Below are 13,251 nucleotides of genomic sequence, written 5' to 3'. Positions count from 1 at the left end.
TAGGTAAACAGGGACTTTTATCTTTTCTAAAGCATGCTTGATTAAATTTATGTCGAAAAGGAACAGCACCTCTGGAATGAATGCTCTCCAACTGCTATGACTTTTAAATACAATAAACTGGTGCACAAGTGTGAATTTATTGTGGACTTTCTCCTTGTCCAAAGTGCATAATTATAAGCATATAGGCTGAAATGTATACATCCCTCCACTAATGTTCAGTTAAATGTCCATTTGTCATATCCTGGGTGGTCAAGTGTATTTTCAATGTCTTCCTCCCTTCTAGCTGCAGATCAGCAGCTCTACAAGTTCAGGGCTTAAAAATGAGCAGGATGATGTCCACTTTTTGCCTTTCAATTAATGGTGTCATTAGGCAGTTTATTAAGCATCTAACTAACTAACAGACACAAAAAGTGCAAAGGAAGACCGCTGGACCCAGTACATAGTACATTTTACAATTTCACTGTGCCATTATTATGTGACATGGAAAATTTAATTAAAATGTTTTAGTTCCTTCTGTTCTTTTTGTTCTGTTGCATATAGAAGGCAGGTTGCTGCAATCAGGTTGAAAGCAGCAGCAGGATGTGCCGCATCCTGCTGTTATTATCAGGCAGCTGAACTGCAGTGAACCTCAGCAGCTGTTTAAAAGCTTCCTACTGCAAAGCTGTTTGTTTGCTGGTTCTGCCTTTCAGAAAAAACATACGCTGAATCACTTCATGCCAGTCTCATTATTGTAGACATACACACTGCATGCACGAAATCTCTTTCTCCCGGTCTCACACACTCTAACTGTGCAGATGGTCAAGTGGTATACACACGCACACACACACGCCTTCAAATGCAGGAAACAAATGTGTGTTTAAGAGATGGCTGGTTTTGCCACCAGGACTTCCTGAGTGGACACAGAGAGGAGGTTCAAAGAGTTTGTAAATCCCAAAAGAAACAAAATACGGTCTAAAAATAAGTTGGGATGAAGTCCAACTTTAATGGAGGTAAATGTTAAAAACAGACTCCTAATGTAGTTAAATTTAACTGACTTGTTAAAGAATTGGGTCTCATATTCTAAATACATACTTTGCAGATTATGCTTGAAGAATTTACTTTCTGGTTCCAGATTTCTTGCTTCTAGATTTGTGACATGCAGCAAAGCAGGTTTGAACGTTGCTTTGCTCCAAACCTTGCTTGGACTTAACATGCAGCTCAATGTGCTATGACTTTAATAAAAGCTCGTTATCTAAAGTAATAAAATGTGCATGTTTTTTTTCCACTGACTGTCCATATTGCTTTCCTGTAACTGTCTTTGTTAAACTACTATAGGGAATACAAGAGAAACAAAATAACACTGAAACTGGATCTGCACCATATCCAGATTCAGAACCTGCAAAATGACATCTTCTCCAGCGAGTTTCACACCTAAAATCTCTTTCCTTTACACTTCTAACCATCTAGAAATTGTAAGAAATTGGGACTAATGCAGCATTTCTCAATTCCGGTCCTCAGGCCCCCCTGCCCTGCATGTTTTAGGTGTTTCCCTTCTGCTACACACCTGGATTGAATCTATGGGTGATCAACAGGTTTCTGCAGCACTTGATGGTCATGCAATCATTTGAATCAGCTGTTCTGGAATAGAGGCACATCTAAAACATGCAGAGCAGGGAGGCCTGAGGACTGGAATTGAGTCGCACTGGACTAATGTAATATGCCCTTGGGAAGTTTACTACTTGTGAAAAATCATCAGTTTTTAATCGTATTTATATTTTTTTCTTTTTTGAGATATCAGCGATGAGAGCCACTTTATCCACAACTTTTAATTCCACTCATCCTCCTCATTATTCCTCCTCTAGATTCTTCTTCAAATTAATCCTTTGTTAATTATCAGTTCATCAGAGACTTTTCTTCATCCTTATGCAAGATCGCTTATCACACCACTTCACAGTCCACTTCTTTATAGAGCATCCATGTTTTTGCTATGAAGTTTTTACAATCCCCCTTCTTATCACTGTAGATCTCCTATTCTTCACACTTATCCTCTTCATTTCACTTTACAATCCCTTCTTTCTACTAATTCTTCTCATCCCTCTTTATGATTCCTTCCACACAATCATCTTCATAATCTTTTTTGTAACATTTTTTCCTCCAATTATCTTTACTCTCCTTTACAACCCTTGCTATAGTTATCATCCTTATGCCATTTTATGACCTCTTTTCATTTCCCCAATTTATCTCTTCCCTTTTCTTTACTCCACAGGTGTCAAACTCCAGTCCTCAAGGGCCGCTGTCCTGCAACTTTTAGTTGTGCCTTTGCTGCACCACACCTGAATGGAATAATTAGGTCATTAGCAAGGCTCTGGAGAACTGATCTACATAAGGAGGAGGTAATTAAGCCATTTCATTCCAGTGTTTTGTACCTGTGGCACTTATAAAAACTGCAGGACACCGGCCCTTGAGGACTGGAGTTTGACACCCCTGCTTTACTCCTTCTTCACTCTCACATAACACTTTACCATTTCAGACCCCTTCTTCATATTTATCATCCATATTTCTCCTTATGACTATCTAGTCTTGTCAACATTCCAACTAAGGTCTACAAAGCAGTTTAGTGCATTGCCCTCTGCCCTTCCAGCCTACATCTTTTTCATTTAATGTTATTTTGTCTGTAATTTTTCCTGAGATTCAATCTCAAGAGGTCCAAGGTTAGCAAAGTTATTTACCTGGTGAGTAACTATGCTACTCCCCAGATAAATAAAGCTTAATCTTCCACCTGATCTTCTGTCTTTTAACTTTGACTAAATCCCAAAGCCCTCCCTACTGAGTCCTGGTCCCGCTATATGTAAAATTGCTTTATAAATAAATTATTTTTCTAGCCTAACCATGTCCTAAAAAACCTAAATGACCGAAACCTCAGCTGAACTTTTCAATGATGTAACACGCCTGTCCATTAAAAGCCCCAACAATCATTTGCTGTTATGAAACTTTTTTTTTTCTTTTTTTATTTTTGGAAGAGTGAACAGCCAGTGTCTGCACTTCACACCCGCAAATCTGGCCTCTTTAATTTTGTGCCTTGGCTTTACATCCAAATGCTTGATCAGAGAACTGTGCACAGTGTGCTCATGTATTTTTGTGGATTATTTTTATTGTGGAAAAATATATTTATTTTTCCTGGAAATGGGAAGATTTGTTATGGGTCCATATTTATTGTGACCCCCATTAGCCCACTAACGGCACACACATGTAACATTTTCACACACGAAAACTGCAAGACACATGCTAAAGAAAAATGAAGTCAGGTTCATAAACATAAAAGCTGGCGTTTTTCACACATATAGTTTCAGACACCCAAAGGAATTTACTATGATGGTTTAACTAGAAATATAAAACCTTTGACTCATTTCATATGCTTAGGCCTCTGTGCAAACTTTCTAATGATGGCGAATAACTCACATAAATTTTTTCTTTCCTGCAGGAGGAGAAAATAAACACTAGGTGCTGTCACAGCAAAACTCTGGTAGAACAAGCATTACAATTAACTAAACCACAAATTACTGTCATGCTCTAAAAAATGGTAAAATGTTTTAAAAAGTATGTTTCCCCCATGCAGATGTTTTTTTATTATTGTTATTAGTTGCCACACTTTAAGTATTAATGTTTCAGAATATCAAACAAATTTTAACATCATACAAAAAGAAACCCTGAATTAATATAAAACCTGTTTTTAATTAATTTATTAAAAGGAAAAGACTATTGAAACTAACAATTTCAAGATGGTATTGGGCCTTGAAAATTATCTATCAGTTCCAGCTTTGTATCAGACGTAATCAAGCAGGTCATGTTTTATAAATCTGCTCCAAATGATAGCTGTAGAATTTGTAATGGAATTAGATTAATCTAGTGGTTGCCTTCATAAATGTCTTTAAGCAAATGTATATACCACAGGATTACACATCCAACATACAGTTGAGGAAGCAGAGATGATCTGTGTACCACCAGTGAACATGTCTTAGTGTCAAACGTGCAAATTAACCTGAGAACAAAAGCAGTAGATCTTTTAAAGATGCTGGCTAAAGCTGGTAAAACATCATGGAATGAAAAGTCACTCAGTAAGGAAGAAGCTATCCCTCCAAGACTTATATAAATCACTGTTTGAAAAAAGAAACACTTGAAATTTTTTAGGTATGTCCTTTGGTCAGATGAAAATAAGAAATTAGCCATAATTAATTATTTAGAGTAAAAATGTTAATTATTGCAAGTCTGATGTTGCAAGTTGAACATTATTCCAACTTTTATGCTCTGTTGCTGTCTTACTGCAAAAGGAACGGATGTAGTTGATAAAACAGATGGAGGAATCTTGAGGAGGGCAGAATATAGAAGAAATATCTCAAGACATCAGCCAGTAATTTAATACTTGGACACACAGTAGTCTTTATAATGGGCAATGACCCCATGAATTCTGTAAAATTAGTTCTAAAGCGCATTGAATACAACAATGTCAGTATACTGGAGGTGGACTGACAAAGTTCTGATCTCAGTCTGAAAGAAAATGAATGGGTAGAGTTAAAAAGCAAAGCAAAGCAGCAACAAACGGAGCGAAAGATATCCAGGTTAGTAACTGCAGTAAGGCTTTATGTTTTGGACAATAAGCAGAGTTTTGTTGCACAGCAGTTTGAAGGTAAGCAGGCAGATATAAGTGTTGACCTCTCTAAGGAGTTTCATTCAGGGAATTAGGGATTTCTATGAAAGCACAGACACAAAAAGCAGGGCAGAGTCAGTCATTGTATCTGGTGTGAATGAAGGTGTAACCCATGCATTATTCTCACAGTCTGGTTACTTTTATGACAGAGCTGGTCAATATGATGCTATGGGACTAATGTTTATATAGTATAACCAGGACAGACCAGATCAAATAGTTTTTGAATTTTAATCTCAAAGTTTACTCAAGTCAACCTCACATCTCATTGTTGTGTGCATAAATTGGTCAGATTATTGTCATATGGAATAGATTAAAATTACAGACATGTCATAATACTATGAGGAGCCGTTTAGGACAAAAAATTTAAATGTCACACAAACATACAATTTTTCTCTCACATGCATACACAAAATACTAAAATTGTGCATATACACTACTAAAATATCACACACGCATGCAATTTTTATTTTGTGTGTGTGAGAGAGAAAAATTGTATGCGTGTGTGATATTTTAGTAGTGTATATGCGCAATTTTAGTATTTTGTGTATGCTTGTGAGAAAAAAATTGTATGTGTGTGTGACATTTTTATAGTATATCTGTGCAATATTGGTATTTTGTGAGTGTGTATGAGTCTTTAGTAGTGTGTCAGAGACAAAACATAGTTTCTGTCCTAAACGGCCCCTCATATATTACAAAGGTCTTTTGACAAGATGAGCCAGCATGCACACAGACCCACGACATGCATTCCTGCAGGTTGACATTTATACACACACACACTGACTAACACCTGCTTGACAGACACCATGTGATGATGAAGGGAGGTGTTAATCTTTAGTTTTGCTGTGACGTGTGAGGCGGCTCATTCCTGCAGGTGACTGCTCTGAGAACCTCTGGAACCTGGGACACAGAGTCCTGCAGCCGGCTGAGAATTTCCCTGTGCAACACGGTAAGAAATGATGCCGTATATCTGTTGTTTTTGAGGAAATTGTGCAGCTTTGTATGTAAGAAAAAATAATTGAAGCAAGACGGAATGCAAAGTGTTACATAAAGACATTTACATATTTGCGTAGGCCAACAAATGCCACTAGTTTCAATGTGGTCATTGGGGTGAAAAATATTCAGACACAAAAAGAGAGCTGAAAAACAAGTAATCTGAGCTACTGAATTAACAGCAGCAACACAAAACAATATGGGACGTGGTCAAGGTGATAAGTGTAGCTCATGTGATCATGTTTTACTGAAAAATATGATCTTATCTTGGATAAAAAAAAATTCAAAATAACTTCAAGTTGCATTTCTTAAAAGCATATAGATGTTTTCAGAAATAGTCTTTATGATGTGCTCTAATTTAAAAATATTGATTTAAGAAGAGTCCTGGACATGTGGAAACGTGATAAGTTATAGTTAAACCTGGTCATTTCATATCCCTTCTGATATGAAATAAAAATAGAAATAGAAATAAAAATGACATGGAATAGATATAGAGGCAGGTGTGCAGTGGAAATAAGTTCCAAGCACATTAAAAAAAGGTTAAAATTCTGCATCTGTAAATGCAAAGCTGAAGTCTTTCTGATGACGCAAGTAGAATTCTGTTCACTTGGTACTTTTTATGCTTGGATAAACCATTAACTCCCAGGAACACACTTCCAAAACATAATCAAAACACTCCGGTATGCTGACCTTTAATCCTTACTAAAAAGACCTCTGCTCCAGGACTTTTCAGTTCAGAGCTAACAAGTCTTAGACGTCTGTTCATCTGGTGGCAGAGCTTCAGGTGATACGGCACACTCGTATTGAGATTCTGAAGGTCATTGGAGGTGGCAGAGAGCCTCAGGCAAAGCTGCGACCAGCCGCTTGTGTACTTGGTTCTGTCCCAGTGAACCACATGTGGGTGGCACGGTGTCATTTGCAATAAGTGAGCATGTAATGGGGTTGTAAGTGCCCCGAGTAGTGAAGGAAACAAGACAAATTGTTCAAGTTCTTTCCAGAGTTCATCTTTTAATTCTTAGTAAACTGTGGATGCAAGACATTCGGTTTGACTTTGGGAAACAAAAGGAGACTTTGAGAAAGTGTTGTGGTCAAAAACAAAAATGCAGCACTCTGAAAAAAAAAAAAAAAAGCTATTTCACTTTGGAGTACAGCGGAAACTTCATACCGAAGGTCATAAAGTGTTTGTGCTGTGAGCGCTTGTCAAGTGTGGTGTTTAGTACAAACAGAGGGTAGCTGCAAGTCTGATCTCCATAAATACATCAGTTGATGTGGTAACAACAGTTCAGTCTGTACACATGTGAAATAAAACCTGTCTTTGTTCAAAATGTTCTGATTGTTGGGAAGCAGACGGCCCTCACAGGTCACCGTTCTGCATGGTACATTCGGTAGAAATTCCTCTGAGATTTTGAACCAAGCTGAAGTGATTTGCTTCAAATTTGAGTTTTTCTGTTTATTTTACAACTGGGCTTTTCTTCAGCATTTCCCTCGTTGCTTGCCTTAGGAAAATTTAGATTTTCAGATTTAATGTTTAAGATCCTATTGTGTCTTTAGAACAAATGTTATACGTAGAAATCACACATTACAGCAAACCATAACTAAATAAACTTAATTTTCATTCCTGACAGCAGAGACACCATTTCTTAGTTTAGTAGTTCATTTTAGTTCTGTATACAATGCTAATTCGCAACAAATGTCATCACAGTTCACTTTGTACCACTTAACCTGACTTGCATTTCCTTGAAAAGATACATATCAAACAAGTGAATAAGACTCCAACACAACTTTCTACACATCTAGTAACATAATTTATGCAATTTGTTTCAATGTGGCAGGGATGATTTGAACATATACAAATCTTAGATAAGCTATGCACATGCACCATTGCTATAAAGTTATTGTAAGTACTGTGCAAATATCGCACCAATGACTCAATAGCAGTGTTATTTAAACTTGAGCTACTTCACACAGACGCTCTCTCTGTACTGATGAAGATTCACTCAGAGCATGCTGAATGTTTGAAGTGGCTGCAATTTCAGGGTTGTCTTCCCTATTTTCCAATTTCCATTGATTCTGCTAATATTTAATTGAGTTCTTTGGGTTATAATGACGCTGTGTTTAAAGCACATACATGCATCTTCCATTACTTGAATGAAGATGCTTAAAAACAGAGAGTGGCATCATGCAAAAGTCATCATACCCTTCATCCCAATATGCAAGCAACTTACAAAACAGAGCTGCCAATGATGCACATACATCTTAGATATAACATGATTTTCCATACCATGTGCTTTTATTTTTTCATCTTCAGAATCATGGAAAATACATTTTGGATGTGCTAACATGTGGCTAGAAAATATACTAGACATAGTAACCTTTTTTGTTTTATAACCATAAGAGAATTAACTTTTTCGGAAGGGCTACTGAAGGAAATAATAAATAATACATTCACCATGTTTCCCTACAATATTTGCTGTAGTAAAACAAACAGACTTGATGCTTCAACAGGAAAGCTCAGCTGGCACAAACGTGTAAATATGCAGAAATTACCAGAAAAGGAAAACTAAAATGACCCTTGTGCAAACACAGCATTTCTTGGAAATCTGCTTTGAGCTTCTATTCTGCAGCTCTCCACACAACCTTCAGACACTAAACAAACAGAAAGAAAACATTTACATTGCCTGCACTAACTTGTGGCTCATTTCAACCATAAAATGAGATCCTACCTGCTGAACTATGATTTACGAAGCAGATAACAATGACCCAGAGGAATTTAGGGACAGGAGTGTCTAGATTTCTCTATATCTAAAAAATAAAATAGAATTAGAAACATCAGCTGTGAATCCATAAGCAGACAATAAATGTAGTACCCCTCTTTTTTTTTTTTTTTTTTTTTTTGCTTTGAACTGGAAAACTACTCTTCCCATTGATCCACATCTTCATAAAGGGTCACTGGGCACCACATAGATGCCCGAATCTGTACACAGTAGCTGCTGGTTTGACACTCCAGAAAACAATAACTCAAATTCTGCAGGTTTTCATTTGGATAATCTGATTATTTTAAACCATATCAGGACATTTAGGATAGGATTACAGGAAGCTAACTGGAATATATTTCCATGACCTCATGGAACGAGCTCCAAATTTTGGCAGGGTGAATGTTGGCTGTGGTCAGAAAAGAGTGGAGTCCCAGTTCACCCAGTCAGATAAGCCGTGATTCAAACTGTTTGTTTTGGGCGTGGAGGATGCTCTCAGTGGTTTGGCTGTGATTGATCCTTCCTCTGCCCATGATCCCACCATGACACCATTCCAGTTTCCACATTTTCTTTTCCCTCTGCTCACTTAGACCCTTTTAGTCCTGGGGTTACATTAGTATTTTTCAAATTGGGCAACTGATAATTTTCTGACCTCTGTCCAAAGAGCAAAAAAGTTCTTGGACGGCTGCTTTTGGACAGCCAACTTTTGCATGTCAGAAATACTGTATTTAAAAAGTTTTATTTACTTATTTACTTATGTTTATTAACCAATTTCATCCATGTTTTTATTATTATAAAATATGCCAGATTTTTATGTAGTCCAAAATATATTGTCTTTAATGAAAGACATCCACTGTTTTATTTAATCAGGTTCATGCAATCTTTATTTATGAATTACACAATTTTGTAATGTCTGATTTATATAAAATAAATTACATCTAAATTTTAGGGGGCTTGTGGGATTCTGAGGCCACTTCTGTTTGTTCATTTTCCACAGTAAAATTAACATTACAGGCTTTAAAATTATCATCTCTTATGCATTTTATTTTTTTAAGACCAAAAAGCGAGATTATTGGCAAAAGAAATGAGCAGCAAACCAAACATGAACTGTTATGATGAGTTTGTCATCTCCAGGCAACTGCCCCATTAAGATCAAACCTATTAAAGTACAACCAGGAAGAAAAAGGAGAATTACTCAAGTAAACATTTCCAGATTGCAGTTTTGAAAATAAAAGTAATTTGAGGTGAAAAAAACTAAACAAAATGTGATAGTAAAACATGCGGATGACTTGAGTGAAGCAAATTATTCCTGCCAGATGCTCTTCTTGTCAACAAAACTGTCAGCACATTCAGTTTTAATTTGTAGCATTTGTCTTATGGAAATTGATTTAGATTTGTGAAAGTATTGTTTCTTTTGCAACCCAGAGTGTGTTATAAACTGTTCCTGGAGAAAACGTTTAGCATTATCATGTGGATGAAACCAGCGATCGTAGTTTTCAAGAGCAGGAGCCTCATAAACCTGGTAAAACCCTTTATTTTCATGTCCCGTTTGGAGACGCCTAATTTGGGTCAAAGATCAGACAGCTCATCTGTCGGGCTGCTCTTGCCATCATGACATTACTCTGACTTTAACTCTGACGAGGTTTGGGGTCAGTTAAACTGTAAACCAACAAATTACACTGCTGTAAGCCAAACAATCTTGATTGTTGGATGATAGTTTCCAAATGAAACTGTAGAAGGCACAAATATCTTTAAATATTGTGTTTAGTTGATGATGCAGGAATGAATACACAGAGACCACTAAAGCTAACTTCACAAATAAACTTGACTGATTTTTCCATGACTCCATTGACTCATTATTGCACTACTTTTTCTGAGATTGATATAAAGATTAATGCAATCAATGCTTTAGCAAATTTCCACATAAACTCAGTTGTTTGGATCTTTCCTACTACTCTTTTTTCCTCTCATCTATTGTGACATTCACCAATCCTGGAATCTAATCAGGTATTAAACATACTTACCATTAATCCCACATCAGAATAAAAGATACTGTTTTATTGGTCTGGTGTAATATTCTACATTTCAAGCTGTAAATAGAAAATCATCAGAGTAACTGAAATAAGACTTGAAAACCTGTGTCAAGTATTTGTCTTAGCAAATTACGTTACTGAAAAAATATCATTTTAATAATATTCTAAACTCTGACTATGACTGCTTACAAACCAATATGTATAATTTAGAGCCTATGTGAATTATGTGATTGTGAGTGACTGGAAATCTCTCTCCAGACTTGTAGTAGAGTGGCTACTATAATACAAGTACATACTTGAATGTTTCTACTGTAAATGTAAGGCCGTATTTAGGTTCTAAGCTCCTTAACTCTGGAAAAAACTCCTTGAAAACCTGAGATGTGGAAAAACACACAGTTGGTTCCTTTAACTCATAACTTGAAAGATCATTCTTTTACATATGCTTTTTGATCACAAATTGACTAATAAACAGTTTGAAACATTTGCTTCTTCTATGCCTTTAATATTTGTATTCTAACAAATGTTCACCTATACAGGCGTTTCCCAATTCCGGTCCTCAGGCCTCCCTGCTCTGCATGTTTTAGATGTGCCTCTATTCCAGAGCAGCTGATTCAAACGATTGCATGACCATCAAGTGCTGCAGAAACCTGTTGATCACCCATATATTCAATCCAGGTGTGTAGCAGAAGGGAAACACCTAAAACATGCAGGGCAGGGAGGCCTGAGGACCGGAATTGGGAAACACTGACCTATACAATGCTTTCATGCTTATGTTTTCTTGTTTTATTTCTGTCTTCCCTGTGATGTCCTGTAGACACTTTGATTTACCTTTTGTATGACTGGTTCTATATGTAGTAAGTAAACTTGCCTTACAATGTTAGATGCAAGTCAGCCAAATAAATTCACACCCTTTTCTGTATTCTCCACAGATTCTGAAAAATGCCTAAATATCTATCCGTGAACCCCTTTGAAGAAGTCAGTGTGAAGACAGAAAATGGACCTCGCTCGAAGAAACAACGCTACATACGCAAAGAGGGCAGTTGTAGCGTGGTGTTTCGGCATGTCCCAGAAGAGTGGCTGCTCTTTGTCAATGACATCTTTACCACCTTAGTTGAGATCAGATGGAGGGTGATGTTCCTGATCTTTGCATCGTCTTACATCCTTTCCTGGCTCTTTTTTGGGATACTCTTCTTCATCATTGCTTTGGCTCATGGAGACATCAAAGACCACAATAAAGACCCTTGTGTATATGAGGTGCACAGCTTCACAGCCGCTTTCCTTTTTTCTCTGGAAACCCAGACCACCATTGGTTATGGCTTCAGAGGAATGTCTGAGAACTGCATGATTGCTATCATCATCGTCACCATACAGGATGTCATCAGCTGCTTCATCGACACTTTTGTCATCGGGATTGTGGTGGCCAAAATGGCTTCGGCCAGAAAGAGGGCGCAGACAGTTGGCTTCAGCAACCATGCAGTTATCAACCTCCGTGACGGGCATCTGTGTCTTTCCTGGAGGGTTGGGGATTTCCGCAGGTACCACATGGTGGAGGGATCAGCCTCCGCTCAGATTCTCCACACCACTGTGCAAGCAACCGGGGAAGTCAATATTACCTATGAAGACCTGGCCATCCACCAAAAGGACATTATCTTGGTCACACCGACCATAGTTTTCCACAGAATTGAACCTGGAAGCCCATTGTACAAGATGAGTTTGGAAGATTTGCGAAAAGCAGACTTTGAACTGGTGGTGTCCTTCACCTATACAGATGACTCCACAGGCATGCTGCATCAGACAAGGACATCGTACACAACAGATGAGATCCTCTGGGGTCATCTTTTCCAGGAGATGATCAGGGTGAACAAGAAATACTACAAGGTGGATTACAACCTGTTCAATAACACAGCTAAAGTGCTGGTACCTGTGGTCAGTGCTGAGGAGTATGAGCAGAAGAAGAACGAAAAGGAGGAGCAGGAGGAGCAGAAGCAGCTTCGGCGTTCTGCTCGACCTTCTCCTAGACATTCCCCAAGATGTTCCCCACGGCCATCTTCACGATCGCCGCAGAAATGTGATCAAGAGAATCGTCTGGATGCCCCAACAGTAACGGTGGAACTTATGCAAGACAACCAACCAGAACCAAATCTTCCCACAATGGAAGCCGAAAGTCAACATCAAGACACTTTGACTGTGCTAAGAGACCCCACAATCACAGAAAAGGATAAATAAAAAATTTACCAATACACCAAACACTAACTGTGTGTATGTGACAGAATGCCATCAGCAAAACTTAAGACATCCCAAAATATATTTCATCACTCAACCAAATTGTTTGTGGAGCAGAACATTTTCACCGAGGGTGCTAAAATTACAGATATTCTAGTGACTGACACCATTTCTTCTCCTTTTTTTCCCTTCTTCAACAAAGCCAATCTGGTTGTGGTACCGCACTGCGCAATAAATTCAGGCTTGTTTCATTTCTTTTTTTCTATTTACTTTAGTGTACACACAAAATGCAAATAAACATTAGACTTTCACAAATACTTTAAATGTATTATTTTTGTATGCACACTCAGCATGGACTAGTTTCGGTACAGATCAGTTTTTTAAAAAAAGTTTTTGAAACAAATATTTTCTGTTACACATATGCCTAAAACTGCTTTGAAAAACATTAGAGTGTAACATTTCTCAGCTTATGCAGGATGTAGATCAGTGACTCAACCAGGTCTTTAATTACCATGTAAATTAGATTGTTTTTAATCACAGTATATTTTAAAACGGGTTACTGGTTTTC

The 13,251-nt window shown here is 37.5% G+C and overlaps 1 protein-coding gene across 1 annotated transcript; it reads left to right on the top strand.

The window, feature by feature from the left end:
• Positions 1–5,538: 5,538 nt before the first annotated feature.
• Positions 5,539–12,992, top strand: kcnj16a (potassium inwardly rectifying channel subfamily J member 16a). Its single transcript, XM_032573692.1, has 2 exons — positions 5,539–5,630; positions 11,390–12,992. The coding sequence occupies exon 2, from the start codon at positions 11,400–11,402 to the stop codon at positions 12,684–12,686; it is 1,287 nt and encodes a 428-aa protein (XP_032429583.1). The 5' UTR covers positions 5,539–5,630; positions 11,390–11,399; the 3' UTR covers positions 12,687–12,992.
• Positions 12,993–13,251: the final 259 nt, after the last annotated feature.

The sequence above is a fragment of the Xiphophorus hellerii genome, chromosome 10 (genome assembly GCF_003331165.1).
Source record: "Xiphophorus hellerii strain 12219 chromosome 10, Xiphophorus_hellerii-4.1, whole genome shotgun sequence".
Taxonomy (NCBI): Eukaryota; Metazoa; Chordata; class Actinopteri; order Cyprinodontiformes; family Poeciliidae; genus Xiphophorus; species Xiphophorus hellerii.
The sequence above is the reverse complement of the archived record's forward strand: the minus strand, read 5'-3'. Positions and strand labels throughout refer to the sequence as shown.